Consider the following 17206-nt stretch of genomic DNA (forward strand, 5'->3'; position numbering starts at 1 on the left):
AGCTCAAACTCCACTCACAAGGGAAGGATAACGTTGATTGGATGGCACAATTTCAGGCTACAACTGAAGGTGAAATGGAGATGTGGTCAAAGTTGCAAAAGTGTTTAGGCCCAGTCCTGTAGCCTTCATCTGCAGTGGTAGAGTGAACATTTGATAGCATATATATACTGTTGTCAGTGGACATGGAAGACTAATGTTAATCATGCCTGTGCAAGGACAGTAACAAGCAAAGACGAGGCAAATTATTGTACAAAATTGCCTTTGTTGAACCCTGATCTGGTTCTGTACACTGATGGCTTCTCAACCAATTTTGAATTTGAATGGCTGGTTGGGCTGTTGTCGCAGAAAATAAAGTGATAGGCTCAGGAAATATCGCTCCTGCTGCCTCTCTCTGCACTACAGATAGAGATGAAAACTTTAAATGAAGCCTGTAAGCTTGCAGAAGGAAAACTACAATATCTACACAGATTCTCGAAATGCATTTGGAGTCATTCATAACTTTGGAAATTTATTCAAATAAAAATAATTTCTTACAGCCATGGGAATGCCAATCAAAAATGGCGAGCTAGTACAAGAACTTATGAAGTCATGCAACTACCATCAGAAGTTGTAGTATTAAAATGTAAAGGTCACTCTAAACTTACCACAATGGAAAGCCAAAGAAATGCATTTGCAGACAAAACTGTTAAAAGGGCAGGGAAAGAAGGAATAAAGAAAATGGAAGAAATGGAGGAAAACCCAATAACTGTAATCAAGTTAAGCACTGTCAAGATGAACTTGCAAAGTATTCAAGAAGTGCAAGTTCAATGCTCAAATGAAGAAAGGTGATACTGGATGGAAAATGGAGGGGTATTAAATGATGATCGAGTATGGAGCTACGACTCCCTTTATTCCCACTCTTTGCCTCCTGCCAATCAGCCACAACTTTATCCATGCTAGAATCTCTCCTGTAATATCCTGGGCTCGTAGCTTGTTATCAGTCTCATGTGAGGCAACATGTCAAATGTCTTCAGAAAATCCAAGTACACAGCATCAGCTGATTCTGCTTTGTCTATCCTGCTTGTTACTACTTTAAAGAATTCCAACACATTCGTCGGACAAAATTTTCCCTTGAGGACACCATACTGACTACAGCATATTTTATCATGTGCCTCCAAGTACCCTGAGACCTTATACTTAATGGATTATCAGAAGCACTAAATGCTAGAATGGTTCCTGAAGACTGAAAAATTGCAAATGTCACTCCACTCTTCAAGAAGGGAGAGAGGCAGAAGAAAGGAAACTACAGGCCAGTTTGTCTGACCTCAGTAGTTGGGAAGAAATTGGAGTCGAGTATTAAAGATGAGGCCTCAGGGTAGTTGGAGGCATATGACAAAAATAGGCCATAGTCAGCATGGTTTCCTCAAGGGAAAGTCTTCCCTGACAAGTCGGGATTTTGATAACGGAATTGGTGGCTTTGTTGCAAGGTTTGCAGACAGTATGAAGATAGGTGGAGTGGCGGGTAGTTTTGCGGAAGTAGAGAAGCTAAGCAAGGAATTAGACAGATTAGGAGAAGGCGCAAAGAAATGCCAGAAGGAATAGAGTGTCGGGAAGTGTATGGTCATGCACTTTGGTAGAAGAAATGAAAGGGTTGACTTTTTCAAAATGAAGAGAAAACACAAAAAAACTGAGGTGCAGAAGGATTTGTGAGTCCTTTTGCAGGATTCCTTAAAGGTTAACTTGCAGGTTGAGTCTGTGGTAAGGAAGGCAAACGCAATGTTAGCATTCCTTTCACGAGGACTAGTATATAAAAACAAGAATGTGATGTTGAGACTTTATAAAGCACTGGTGAGGCCTCACTTTGAATTTTGTGAGCAGTTTTTGGCCCCTTATCTTAGAAATGATATAGAAACATAGAAAATAGGTGCAGGAGTAGGCCATTTGGCCCTTCGAGCCTGCACCGCCATTTATTATGATCATGGCTGATCATCCAACTCAGAACCCTGCCCCAGCCTTCCCTCCATACCCCCTGATCCCTGTAGCCACAAGGGCCATATCTAACTCCCTCTTAAATATAGCCAATGAACTGGCCTCAACTGTTTCCTGTGGCAGAGAATTCCACAGATTCACCACTCTCTGTGTGAAGAAGTTTTTCCTAATCTCGGTCCTAAAAGGCTTCCCCTTTATCCTCAAACTGTGACCCCTCGTTCTGGACTTCCCCAACATCGGGAACAATCTTCTTGCATCTAGCCTGTTCAATCCCTTTAGGATTTTATACGTTTCAATGAGATCCCCCCTCAATCTTCTAAATTCCAACGAGTACAAGCCCAGTTCATCCAGTCTTTCTTCATATGAAAGTCCTGCCATCCCAGGAATCAATCTGGTGAACCTTCTTTGTACTCCCTCTATGGCAAGGATGTCTTTCCTCAGATTAGGGGACCAAAACTGCACACAATACTCCAGGTGCGGTCTCACCAAGGCCTTGTACAACTGCAGTAGTACCTCCCTGCTCCTGTACTCGAATCCTCTCGCTATAAATGCCAGCATACCATTCGCCTTTTTCACCGCCTGCTGTACCTGCATGCCCACTTTCAATGACTGGTGTATAATGACACCCAGGTCTCGTTGCACCTCCCCTTTTCCTAATCGGCCACCATTCAGATAATAATCTGTTTTCCTATTTTTGCCACCAAAGTGGATAACTTCACATTTATCCACATTAAATTGCATCTGCCATGAATTTGCCCACTCACCCAACCTATCCAAGTCACCCTGCATCCTCTTATGCTGAAACTGGAGAAGGTTCAAAGGAGGCTCACAAAAAATGATTCCAGGATTGAATGACTTGTCGTGTGAAGAACGTTTGATGGCTCCGGGCTTGTATTTGCTGGATTTTAGAAGAATGAGGGGTGACCTCATTGAACCCTTTTGAATGGTGAAAGGCCTTGATAGAATGAATGCACGGAAGATGTTTCCTATGATTAGAAAATCTAAGACCAGAGGACACAGCCTCAGAATAGAAGGACATTCGTTTAGAACATAATGAGGGGGAATTTCTTCAGGCAAAGGTGGTGAATCTGTGGAATTCTTTGCCACAGGCAGCTGTGGGGCCAAGTATTTATGAATATTTAAGGCAGAGATCGATAGATTCTTGATTGGTCAGGGCATGAAGGGATACGGGGAGAAGGCAGGAGATGGTGTGAGAGGAAAATTGGATCAGCCATGATGAATTGGCAGAGCAGACTTGATGTTCCTATATCCTTTAGTCTTAATAATTGAATCAACATCTTCTCAACCACGGAAGTCACACTAACTGCCAATACAGTAGTTTCCTTTCTTCTGCTTCTCTCCCTTCTTGAAGAGTGGAGTGACATATGCAATTTTCCAGTCTTCTGGAACCATTGCAGAATCTAGTGATTCTTGAAAGATCATTTCTCATGCCTCCAAATTCTCTACAGCCACCTCTTTCAGAACCCTAGCGTGTGCACCACCTGGTCCAGGTGACTTATCTCCAGACCTTTCAGTTTCCCAAGAACCTTCTCTCTAACTTCATACACTTCATGACCCCTTACACCAGGAACTTCTACTAAACTGCTAGTGTCTTCCATAATAAGACGGATGCAAAACACTTATTCAGTTGGTCCTACATTTCCTTTTCCCCCATTACTCGCTCTCCAGCATCATCTTACAAAGGCCTCAAGCATGAGCTGCCCTAAAAAGCCATCTAGAAATTCTTCCTTCTAGAATTCTCTTTTCTGATTTTCCTAACCTACCTGCATATTGAAATCCCTCATGGCTATTCACATGACTACCAGAGACTGGTAGCACCGGTTGAGCTGCTTCCTTACCTGGCACAGCAGATACACTACTTAGTACACAATAGAGTGCAAAAAGGTGGTCAACAGATTCTCCCAACGTTGGTGGAATCCAAAGTTCAGGATGCAAGTTTGACAAACATTTGTGAGATGTATGATGTGCCAAAAAAGAATCATTGGATTGATGGAGAAGCTACCTCAACTAAGTACTCCTGCCCCACCTGGTCCAGTTTTACATCTACATTACTTTACTGAAGTGCCAACAATATTCAGATGTGTTTGAAATAGTAGACAAATTTTGAAGATGGGCGGAAGCTGTCCCATAAGAAAGGCCACTGCCACACACAGGCAAAACACTGACGAAAGACTAGTCCCAGATGGAGATTGTCATGTCATATTCACTTTAACCAAGGGACGCATTTCACTGTAAATGTTTGGCAAGAATTAAGTTGGTTGATGAACATTGTATGGTCTTTTCATTGCCTGTATCATCCAGAGTCATCAGGACAAGTTGAAAGAATGAAAGGCATTATCAAACAATGACTGACTAAGTATCATGAGGAAGGTGTACCATGGCCTGCAGCTCTCCATTTGGTAACCCCAAACAAGAAAACAAAACTGAGTCCATTTGAAATGATGACAGGGTGACTGATATCATTACCAGGTTCTCAGAGAGGCTGACATACAAGTTCTGTCTGATAGTTCAGTTCATTATTGTACAAAACTAACACAAGCTGCTCAGTTTGCTTCTCAATAGGTTCCAGTCTGTATAGAGTAGTCCATCAAAAAGAGGACGTACCTTGATTCCTGGCAAGTGGATCCTGGTCAAGAAACTGCATAAGGAAGCCCTGGGAGCTCGTGAGAAGGTCCTTACCAAGTACTGTTAGTTATCAATTCAGGATGAAGCTAAAAGTAAGTGGATACACTCCAGCAGTATGCAAGTGAACTAAAGTGACTCTAAGTTAAGGAAAGTACCATGAGAAGACTTCAAGTATGAATATAATTATTGGACATTTTTATTAGACATTATTATCATAATCTACAAATTTTGTGTTTGCTTAAAAGTGGTTACTCTGAATTTTCAGATGTATTTCTGCCAGCGTCCCTTATAGAATCAAAAGGGGGGACTGTTAGAAAACATTGTTCTTTTCAAATAATACCTTTTAAACAAACTCATTTTTTTACACACGGGCAGAAAGTGATATAGCAACTAAGCTAATGGTTTATCACATAACCCATTTTTCATAGGCTATGTATGAAAATATTACCCATATGATGTAATAATTTTAATTATATAGGCTGTTAATAATTCAATCCTATCTAAGTAATTTTTTTATCTTATCTATAAAATTGATGGATTTTTCAGGGACACCATCTTTTATCCTGTTTTCACATCATTTCTCAGCTCTTTATTTAGTTTGCTTAGTATTTGTATGTTTGTTTGTACTCTAAAGTAAATCGAAATCTTGGAATTAAGACTGCTCATCATTGCTGAATCCCGGAAGAATGATAACGATCAGAAAATAAAGAGAGATCCAACATTATCGTCATGTGGCACATGTCTTGTGGCTGAAGGGAGATTGGGGTATGCAATGGATTTATTGACTTCAGAAGAGAAAGCAGGCACTGGTCAGATTGATGTAACAGTCTGTCACATGATTCTTCTACTCTAGCCATATTATTGGGACAGTGAACGGCATTGACTTCCGAGTACCTCTGAGCCAAGCTCCAAGATCGACAGAGCATATTGTGCAACAAATGTGAGGAGCCCAGGCTTTGTCCTGGTCGCCAATTTTACACCCCAAGTGGAGCTCATAGGCTTTCTAAATTAGAGCAGTCACGCTCTATCTTTGAGTTTTAAGCAAATACTCCCCACAAATATAACAGAAAGTATCGCATCCGTTGCATCATTGATGCGCCATTTTGCCATCCCAAATACTCCTGAAAATACAATTACTTTATTATAATGAGTACACACAATATGCTATGCGCGTAGAACATGTGCGTCTACATGATAGCAATCCGATATACATGTAAACACCACGCATAGAATGGTGTGTGTGTAGTGCTTTTATAGCTCTGCTAAAACCTGTCCTGCTGTGTAGCATCCCCCCTGCCTGAGCATTCCCAGGCATGTCTGGACAAGGCAGAAAACTTTTCAGTTTACATTGTCTGTAATATTTTAATTAACTTGAATTATGAATTAAAATAACAAATATAGGTGATATTTTAAAAATGGTGTGTGAAAGGGAAATTTCATGGTGGTTTTCATGATCAGCAGCCCAAAATCCATAAGATACACCCAAAAATATTCAGAAAGCAAAATTGCTGTTGTCCAGTGTTTTGTGTAATTTGCAAATCTATTGATCAATCCTTGTGCATTTGCGTCCAGATCATTCATCTAAATAATGAATAATAAGGGTCCCAACACAGACCCATGCAGTGCACCACAGGTTAGCGGCCTCTATTATGAGAAACAATCTTCAACCAACATCTTCTTCTTCCTATTCCCAAGCCAATTTTCAATCCAGTAACTGGCCCCCCCTGGATTTATAGGACCTAAACTTCCAGACAAGCCTTGCTGAAGTTCAAATAGCCATCTTCCACAGATGTTAGAAAGGTGATGTTCAGACACCTTCTGCAGTCCAAATGCTGGAGATATTTTCACCTCACTGCACTGAACTGGAAACACTTCATTGTGCCACACTGGAAATGTTTCACTGCACTGCACTGCTCTGGAAATGTCACACTGCACTGCACAGCACTGGAAATGCTTCACCACACTGCACTGGAAATACTTCCACTTCACCTCACTGGAATTGCTTCACTACACTGGAAATGCTTTCAATGCACTGCACTGGACTTCCAGCTTTGGCATTCTGATATAATGTATTTCCAGATCAGAATGGTATGTGATTTAGAGAAAAATGTGAACTAGGATAAAACAACTGCCCGTTCTTTATTTTTTTAATCATTTGAAATTCATGACTTATTTACTTATTAAGTGGAGTAGGCCCCTCTGGCACTTTGTGCCAAGCTGCCCAAACAAACCCTGACAACCTCGCTTTAACCCTAACTTAATCACGGAACAATTTGCAATGACCTATTAACCTTCCCAGTGAAAACATATACATTCCACGGGGTGGACGTACACATGGCACTGGAATTGAACTCTAAACTCGGATGCCCCGAGCTGCAATAATGTCACAGTACCGGTTACACTACCGTGGCGCCCAAACAGTGAAATACATTGTTTTGCATCAATGACTAACAGTCCGAATCTGTGTTGGTTGCAGCCTGCAAGTGTCTGGTGCAACATAACGTGTCCACAACTTACTAACCCTTATTAATGCTTAAACTTTTTTTCTAATGTGTGAGGAGACCTATGTGGTCACAGGGTTAATGCACTAACTCCTTACGGACAGTGATGGGAACCCAACCCTGATCTTACAGGTGGCATTGTAATGCATTACGCTAATCACTACGATACTGTGTCGCCCTATATGACTTAATACGTTTAGCTATAGCACATGAAAACACTAAAACAATTAAAGTGCGCCCTACCTGTGTTACGCAAGTCAGGCTGAGGAAATAAAATGACAGGCAAACAGCAGCTGTGAGAAGTAGACGCCTTGGTCGCAGAAGCCGAGGGAACTGGTCCAGGAGAGTTGTTATTACTGCTTCTAATAAAATAAATGTTAAACGAGATGAGTATTTAATTAATTACATATAGAATTCTTCAGAGAAATACAGCACTGGGTGATCTAACTCCCTGCAGAGCAGAAGAGATGCGGGTAGTTCCTTCCATCCAAATTCTTTTTTAAAACATTGCAGAGACTTGCAACATTTTGCAAGCTAATAATTGAAGCGTGAACTCATGGTAGAAGCATGACATGTCTCTACTGAAGCAGGATGATCACTTTGATGCTTCTTTTCTCACTCTTTTCCCTGAGTAACTATTGGCAATAAGCTCCCTGACAGGTTAATGCTGCTGTGCTTTAGCAAAGGGGAGATCAAAAAACCAAGAGTCTGTTCTGTCCCAGACACCGGGGTCAGTGACATAGCAAGATCTTCTCTCCTTGAGGGATTTAACAGGAGGTGGAGAGAGGAATAAGGGCAGGGGATACAGTTGTCTCTGCATCCAGTGGAAGATTTCAGCAGTGGAGCATGTTACAATGAGTAACCTGTCTACAGTAGGTGGGAGACAAAGCCAGCCTTCAGTTTGGTGGATTGGAGCCATTAAAAGGCTGGCTGGATGTTGTTCCTGCACAGAAGACGTTGAAGGTGTGAAGATGCTTTACTGGCCTTGGAGTGGACTGGTACAGAATGGACAACATTTGTGACATTTTAAACTTCTTGAGTCACTGAACAAAAGGAATCTATCAGACTAAATTTATGACCGATTCTAGAATTAATGAAATGCTTCCGGCCATTCAGTATTCTCTACAGCATGGATTTCCTGTACTGTAAGTTACATTCCAGCCTTCCTTTGCCTTCAGACTGGAAACACAGCCAAAATATAGCTTCAGAATGAGAGAGGCAAAATGAGCCTGTCCCAAATACTGCCTAAACTTAACTTTGTGAGTTTCTTAAAAATGTGAGAGAATATTGCTACTGTAGGGTAATATAATTGGTGGAACCACCGAGATTGAGTTGGGGTTCACTTTAAGAGGCTGATCTGATGCGATGACCATAATTACATGTAACACTGTCACTAGGGTTTGCACACCAATTTCGCTAGCTAGATAACTCTGCTAACAGTCATGTGACTGAGTGGTGAAAAGGCTGTCTTTCATAAACAATGCACATCTGGGGTCAGTATAATCTGGGGTTCAACCAAATAGGAATTTTGGGATGCTCCCATTAAAGAAATCTTAATTTGAGTGGATGTTATGTAAATAGCCCAGAAGTGACAGAGTGCACACCCAGATAAAATTATAAAGAAAATATATTTACCAATTTTCAGCTTTATCAAACAGTTAACAGGAAATGAAAAAGAAGCTGAATCCTTCAATGTGTGCAGCAGGATGCTGGAGATCTTTTATCAGTCTATTGCAGCGACTGCAGTCTCCTTTGCTGCTTTATTTTGGGGAGCAGCATCAGTGCTGGTGATACAAAAAGACTAAATAAACTCATCAAAAAGGCTGGATCTATCCTCAGCTACAACCTGGTCTCTTGAGTTAGTGGTGGAGAAGAGGCCACTAAACAAACTGTTATCTATTATGGAAAATCTGGCACATCCTCTCCATGACCTTCTAAATAAGCAGTGGAACACCCTTTCGAATAGACTCATTCAGCACCACTGTCACAAGGATTGTTACAGAAATTCTTTCCTATCAACTGCAATAAGTGTATACAACAGTTCATCTCTGTGCGATAGGAGGACACAGATCACAGTACAATAATCTCTGTTTTATTATTTTGTACATTATTATTGCACATTGGTAAATTATTATTGAGTATATTATTATTCTGTACTTGACTATTAAGACTGCACACTGTTGAGTGAGTTTTTAAATGTTGCTGCATAACAGAAGAATTTCTCACTTAGGATCAATAAAGTACTTGGTATTATTATTATTATTCAAAGAAAGATAAAATGGCCCATTCAGTTAAACTAAATGTGCACATAAACATTGGAGCTCATTTCTGTGGTAGCTGGCAGTAGCTTTACTGACAGCACAGGATTCTCTTCACCCATCACAGGTAGAACTTCTCTTCTTGGAATCCTCTGCCTTGTGAATCCCTCCTTGCATTAGGGTCTCCCTTTCAGATGGGATCCTCCAGGCATCTTCCCTGGTGCTTTCTCTCCTCACCTCCCACCAAAAGACCCCAAACCAGACTACTTCCTTTCAGAAAACACTTCCTGCCCAGCTCTCCAGAATATTCCATGCCATCCTACTCTTGATTAGCTGACACAACATTCCTAATTTGGACAACATGGCTCTTTATCTTTAGCTAAAGCCAAAACACTCTTTCCAGCATGACACACCGCTTTTACAGAAAGCTACTAAAATAAAATGACTTTGGAATTTATTAAACCATTATTACAAACCATTTGTAGTAACAGTATTCAAATGAATTTCATGATTTCAGGACCTCCAATTGCCTTAACATCAGGAATGCCCTCCCACTCTCTGTCCTTTTTTGGCACCTCAAGTAAACACTGGGACGAGACATCTGCATCAATCTTACAACTCTTTGGCTGATATTTCAGGCTGAAACCATAAGCAGATAATGCTGTCAACCAGCAATGACCTGTGGCATCCATCTTCACTGAGGTCGGGATATAAGTTAGTGGGTTGTTGTCAGTCCTCACCTCGATCTTGGCACCATATAGATAGTTACTTAATGTATTCACTACAGCCCATTTCAACACCAGAAACTCCAAATTGTGAGTAGGATAGTTTTGTTTGGATGGTGACAGACTCCAGTTGACAAAAGCAACAGGTCTCAACCCATTAGCTTGGTCTGGATATAGGGCAATACCTAAGCTCTCAGAGCTGGCATCTGTATGCTGTACATATGGCATCTGGGGGATTGCAAAGGTGCTTTAGTCAGCAATTGAAAGGCCTCTTCACATTTTGCATTCTATCTTTTCCCGAAAGGCTCCGAAGGGCGAAGTTAAACTTTGCCTTCTTCTCTTTTTGTTCTCTTCCCTTTCTTCCCCAAGGGAGGGTATCCACACAGAAGCTGATTCAAAGGATGGCGCATTCTGATATGGTCCTTCACAAATCTCCAGTAGTACCCACAGACTCTACGGAATGAATGTAGGGCACTCACATTCTTTGTCTTGGCCATGTGGTCACCTCCTCTATTTTGGATGGATCCATAGCTATTCCTATATGCCCGATGTAGTTGACTGACGTCTTACAGAACTGGCAATTGTCCAGTGACAGTTTTAACCTTTCAGCCTTCAGGTGGTCTAAAACCTTCAGCAGCCTCATCTCATTCTCCTCCAGTGTGGAGCCAAATACTATGAGATCATCCAAGCACACAAGTACCTCAAGCAAGTTCATGTCCCCAACAGTCTTCTCCATGACATGTTGGAAAGTGGCCAGTGTTCCTGATATGCCCTAGAGCATTCTTTCAAACTGAAGGAACCCAAGTAGACATATGAATGCCATCTTCTCTTTATCAGCTTCCATCCTGTATCTGATAATATCCACTCCTTAGATTCAATGCACTGAACCATTTTTATCCACTCAGAGAGACCAGAGCATACTCGATCCATGGAACAGTATACTGGTCTGCAACTAGACATCAGTTCGGTGTCCAATAGTCAGCACACATTTGTACCTTCCCATTCTTCTTCCTCACCACCTCAATGGGACTATGAGTGACATATAGGGACATCTCAACTCTAATAATTCAAGTTTCCTTCAGCTTCAGCAGATGCTTCTGACATCTTTCACCTCAGCTGGTGCTAACCGTCGAGACCTTTCTCTGAAAGTTGTTTCCTCTGTCACTCGGATAGTGTGGTGAGTACTCTTGGAGCAACCCACATCAAATTCATCAGTAGAAAAAAGATTTTTGAGCTTCAACATCTTCTCCTTTAGACTCCTTTTCCATCTCTTAGGTACTGGGGAGTCACCAAAGTTGAATGACTTTGCTGTTAACTTTCCCAATCCGGGAGACTGTCTCTCTCCTAGTTTTCTCACCAGAAAACTAGACATTAGCCTCATAGGAAAAACATGTGCCATCGGCAGCCCACATCTGAGCATGACCTCTCTCTCTGAAGCGTTCCTGACAATCACTGTCATCCTGTTTATGTGTATAGCTGAAGGTTTCTGTAGTTCAGGTCTCACTATTACTCCAACAGATAAGTATGGCTGTTCTTCATGATCTCGGCCTCGGCATTGGGCATTACAGGGAGAATGGGGTTTCCCATCACTCTAGCTACTTCCCCCAGATGTAATACAATGGGTTTGGGCTGGGTGTACCACACAGTTCCTCGTTTATGCTGATCATCCTGCTTAGGAGGAACTTGCACCTTCTCAAAAGCTGCTCTGAACACCGGGCCAATAGAAAAGTTTTCAAAAAATTCTGTCTATTTCTCTCCTTGCATGCTCCCACAAACCTTCTCACAATGGCGGCACTTGTTCTCACAATAATGGAACAATTCCCACAATAATCCTTTTACAACCGGATCCAACAGACCAACACTAATGTATCAAGAGTCTCAGCTACTCCAATATCTGCTTCCAAAAACTACAGTTTCAACAACAAATAACCATCATATGGGTAATCATCACTACTCAGCCCCCAACTTTCTATGTCACTGAGTGGTATCAATGGTAAATGCGTCAATACTGGTTGTGAAAAGGGTCTGTAGAGTAAAGTAACTTTAGAACCTGTGTCAAGGACAGCTCCAGATTAAATACTCTCAATCTGTTTGGATACATCCAAAATTGGTTCCGCTAAGCCCTCAGGAATAGGGTTTTGCACCTTAGCGTTGACCTTGATATATTAATTGGAATGTGTTCTCTCCGAGATGCCAGGCCACTCCCTTACTGGGTCCCTCTGAAGTTTCTTGACTTCCTTTTCTGTTTAAGCGTCTGCCGAGTTACTTTCTGAAGGTTTTCCTGTCCTTCACACTCCCAGTCTAAGTATATTTGCCAATTTTCAACTTTATCAAAGAATTAACAAAGAAAGATAAAAGGGACCATAACAGATAAAGGACCCAAACCAGTCTAAATGTGCACATAAACATTGGAGCTCATTTCTGTAGTGACTGTGAGTAGCTTTATTCACGGTGTTGAATTCTCCTCACCAACCACGGGTAGAACTTTCCTTCTTGGAATCCTCTGCCTCGTGAAGCATTGCTTGCAACAGGGTCTCCACTTCAGATGGGAACCTCTAGGCATTTTCCCTGGTACTCTTTTCTCTACACCTCTCACCAAAAAAAAATCCTAAGCTAGACTACTATCCTTCAGAAAACTCTTCCCACTCAGCTGTTGAGCATATTCCATGTCCTCCCACTCCTGATTTGCTGACAACATGCCTAATTTGGATAACATGGCTCCCTGTCTTTAGCCAAAGCCAAAACACTCATATCAGCAGGACACACTGCTTTTACAGAAAACTACTAAAATAAGTACCTCATAGCATAGCAATAGAAATGTTAACCAGGGTATTACATACATAAATGGCTTTTAGCACACTGTGTTCAGTTTCTGGTGTTCAATATATCAGTTGCTATGGCTTTTCTGAAACATGAAGTGCCTCCACTGTTTTATTGGTGAAAACCTACACTATCTCTGCTTATGATTCCTTGCTTTAACTCTGGGGTCCGAACGCACGTACAGGAAAAGACTGCAATCTGTACAGGACTTCAGCTAAAATATTGCCTGTATCATCTCTGAAAGGAACTTGGATACAATGACAGGGTCCGGATAAGTTCATAAAAATTATGGCAACAGTCATAGGTTATAACTGCAAGAAAGCTAGAAGAAATTCAAAGATGAAATAGACAGAACAGATTTTGAAAACACAAATTGGCACTTTGAGGAAGATCACTTCACGTGGTAGTTGATGGAAGTGCGAGCAAATGATCTCCCACAGAATACCATAGATAGTGATGATAGTCTTGGTTATTCTGAGATTGTATGTGCACAGTTCAGCATGAGTAAATGCTGAAGCTCAGATACCCTAATGGCTGTGGGAAAGATTGAGGGAAAGAAAGTGATTCTTACCTACTGCAACACATTGACTGCTGAGTCCCAGAGTAATCAACATGAAGAAAAACAAGCTGGACCAGAGAGGGGCCACTGGCAGCTGAGCAAGAGCCTCTGGGTACACAATAAAAGCCAAACCAAAACCTAAATACAATGAAAAAAAGACTGATGTTATTTATTTAATTCAAATTAATTATTTTCCAGATTGCAATAAAAAACAATTTTTCTCAGTTTGGAGATTTTGTGATTCCTGTTCATTGGGATGCTGGAGGAATGAAAACATTTTTATTAAAGGGTCCTGTTTCGACCACAATTAAATTCTCAGTGACGTTGCCAAGTAAGTGTGCTCTACTTTGTGCCAGTTGTTGTCACTGGGACCAGGATGGAGACTGAACAACCTCTTTCCACATACACTCTACATTCAGTGGAGACAGCAGTGCTAGAAATAGGACTATTGTTTACCTGTCTGCATTAGAATAACTGAGAGTACAAATTAATTTTTAAAAAAACAGGAAATTACAAAACACTCCACTGACAGTGCAATAAGACAAGTTTGCTACTTTCATAGCTTTACCTTTCAGACACTTTCAGTGATAATTTCAATTTATTATTCTTTAAAGGAGGAAATGGAAGGTAGGTGTTTCTCTGTAAACTTTGAAGTGTTACATTTGCCTCACTTGCTGGTGAAGCAAATGAAACACGTCAGATCCATAGTGACCTTCATCAATGACAATCAATGGGTCCCACAGAACATTGAACCACTGAACAGAAATTAAAAGTTATGATCAAGCTAAACAGGGCTCCCTTACTGATTGCAGAATCAACCCTTTCTTCCTCCAGTTCCATTCACCATTCCCTGTACAAGGCAACAAATGTTCCTTTGAAAAGGTTGCACAGTCTTTGTTCTTGTCTTCCTATTATTATCCTCTACACCACCAATCCGTTCCATTTTTCCATTTCTTCCCAGATCTCCCTTCCCATCATCTCTCTTCACTCCCAAGGCCATCACTATTCTCCTGATCTCATTCTCGATCGGCATTGTACTTCCCCTTTCTACATCCTTGGTTATTTTGGCCTCACTCTTTTCACTCCTTACAGCATTTCCTGATATGCTTGTCCTCAACTCTAGCACCTCCCAAAAGTATTTCCCTTCTAACTGTCCCTCACTCATCCCCCAGACCTTTAGTCCACCACTGGGTCTAACTAACTAGACCCAGCTGTTCCAAGAAAGCTGAGAATGCAGATCTAGAGATTTTAGCGCTTAATTTAAAAACACTGCAATGTTAGATAATAACTCTTATAGCACAGGTACCTGATTGAGCAATTTCTGAAACAGGCTTGTCTTCTACATGAGCCATGTGTCCAAGGATAGAGAAAATGACGAATCCAGCAAACACACTTGTAGCACAGTTAATGAGGCAGACTGTGATGGTGTCTCTGTAACAGTTGTTGTGGAATTTGTTGTAGGATGACAAGGTTATTAAACTGCCCCAACCAATTGCAAGAGAATAGAATATTTGCGTTGCAGCATCTTTCCAGACCTGGCGATTGTAAAGCGCAATTATTTAGCACAGGGTTAAATTGGTGATATAATTGACATTGAAGAGTTTGTCTAAGGTTAAAATAGGATATTAATTTGGAAAGTGGGCAAAGGAATAGCAGATGGAATTTAACTCAGACAACTGTGAAGTGATGTTTTTTGGGAAGTTAAACCAATACAGGATAACACAGTAAACATCAAAACTCTGGGAAGTCATTTTCAAAATAGAGCCCTTCATGTGCAGGTACATACTTCACTGAAAGTAGCAACAGAGGTAGAAAGGGTGGGGAAGAAGACTTATTAATGTTTGCCTTCATTAGTTGATCCACTGAGTATAAGAATTGAGGCATCATATTACTGTATAAAGACATTGATTAGGATATCATGAGCAGGTGTGTTCGCCACTCAATAGGAACGATGTGATTCAGCTAGAGGCGTAGAATTGATTCACAAGGATGTTGTATGATTTGGGTGCTTGAGTTATAAGGAGGTTCTGTAACATTATTATAGCTGAGAGGTGGTAATGGGGATGAGCTCTCACTACTTATTAACTGCTCCCAATGGTGTGCACCTCAAATAACCTCTGACAACCAAGGCCAGCTCCTGGTCGTCACATCTGGTTTACCTGCTAAGCCAGTGGAACTATTTCTACTGACAAGAAAAAGGGCAAAAGTGGGTTACTGGAGCCTTGAAACCAGTCGCTTCGGGCAGATGGGGCTCGTCAGCCGTGGTTGACAGCTCATCTAAGGGAAGGAAAATTCTGCTCTCAAACCTCTGCTGCCTTGCTGCTATACCCACTCATGGGGAAGGCTTCAGAGTAAACTCTGATAATTTACTGTGGATGTAAGTGCCGTTGGGCAATAGTCACTGAGACAGGTTATCACACTCTTCTGGGCACCAGTATGATTGAAGCAGGTGGGTACCACACACTGCTGGAGTGAGAGGTTGAGCATCTCTGTAAATAAACCAGCCAGATGGTCAGCACAGGTCTTTGGTACTCGGCCAGGTACTCTGTCTTGACCGGATGGTCTCCTTGGATTCCCTCTCTTGAAGGCAGCCACACATCACCTTCAGATACTGAGACCAAAGGATTATTGGTTCCTCGTTTCCTCCCTGTTCTAGTGGTCAAAGAGAGTGTAGAAGGCATTGAGCTCATCTGGATGTAAAGCTCTGCTGTCTACTAGTTGCAAGATTTAATTTTGTAGGAGGTTATGGCATTCGATCATCCCTTGTTGATTCCAGTCTAATTAGGAACCTCTACTTCGCCCAGAGGTGGCATTCCAGAGATCATACCTGCATCTCTTGTAGCATTCTTGATCTCCAGACTTAAATGGCTCTGATCTGGCTCTCAGCAGACTCTGGATTTCATTGTTCATCCGGGGCTTTTGATTGGGGAAAACCCTGAATGATTTCGTGGGGACACACTCATTCACAACTGTTTTAATAAAGTCTGTTACCACCCTGGTGTAGTCATTCAGATCCTCAGATGAGTTTTTGAACACGGCCCAGTCCACTGACTCAAGGCAATCCTGTAACCTCTCCTCAGCCTCCCTCTTCCATCTCTTAGTTGTCTTCATCTCTGGAGCCTTGTTCTTCAGGCTCTGTCTATATCGAGGTAGTAGGAGTACAGCCAAATGATCCAATTTGCCAAAATGCAGCTCGGGAAGGAACAATAGGCATTCCTTATTACAGAGTATCAGTGGCCTAGTGTGTTGTGACCTCTGGTGCACCAGGTTACGTGCTGGTGATAATTGGGCAGGATTTTCTTCAAACAGGCCTGGCTAAAGCTGCTGACTATAATTTGAAATGTGTCGGGATGTGCCGTTTCTTGCCTGCAGACAACAACATGTAGTTTTGTGAGTGCTTGCTTATAATCGGCTATGAGTGGTATATAAACTGTGGTCAGGATCACGGATGAGAACTCCCAAGGCAAGTAGGAAGGTCTATGTTTGTTGTTATGGCAATATTCAGCCTCCAATATGCTAACTTATCAGCACCACTGATTCAGCCAGTGGCAATGGTGTTGTCAGCAAACTTGGGTATGGCATTGGAGCTGCTCTGAGCCACATAATAATAGGTATAAAGCAAGTAGAGCTGGGGGCTACATATACAGCCTCGTGGTGCACCTGTGCTGATGGAGATCGTGGCGGAAATGTTGTTTCCAATCAGAACTGACTAGGGTCTGCAAGTGAGGA

General features: G+C 41.6%; 1 protein-coding gene across 1 annotated transcript in view; it reads right to left on the minus strand.

Annotated features, from left to right (window-relative positions):
* LOC140203692 (sodium- and chloride-dependent neutral and basic amino acid transporter B(0+)-like) overlaps positions 1 to 17206 on the minus strand; it is an 85596-nt gene that overhangs the window by 10163 nt on the left and 58227 nt on the right. The window contains exons 8-10 of the mRNA XM_072269738.1: positions 14784 to 15012; positions 13490 to 13615; positions 7359 to 7477 (exon numbers count right to left, since the gene is read on the minus strand). Coding sequence (XP_072125839.1) covers positions 7359 to 7477; positions 13490 to 13615; positions 14784 to 15012 — 474 coding nt within the window. The remainder of the gene's footprint in view (positions 1 to 7358; positions 7478 to 13489; positions 13616 to 14783; positions 15013 to 17206) is intronic.

This window comes from Mobula birostris, chromosome 10 (genome assembly GCF_030028105.1).
Source record: "Mobula birostris isolate sMobBir1 chromosome 10, sMobBir1.hap1, whole genome shotgun sequence".
Lineage (NCBI taxonomy): Eukaryota > Metazoa > Chordata > Chondrichthyes > Myliobatiformes > Myliobatidae > Mobula > Mobula birostris.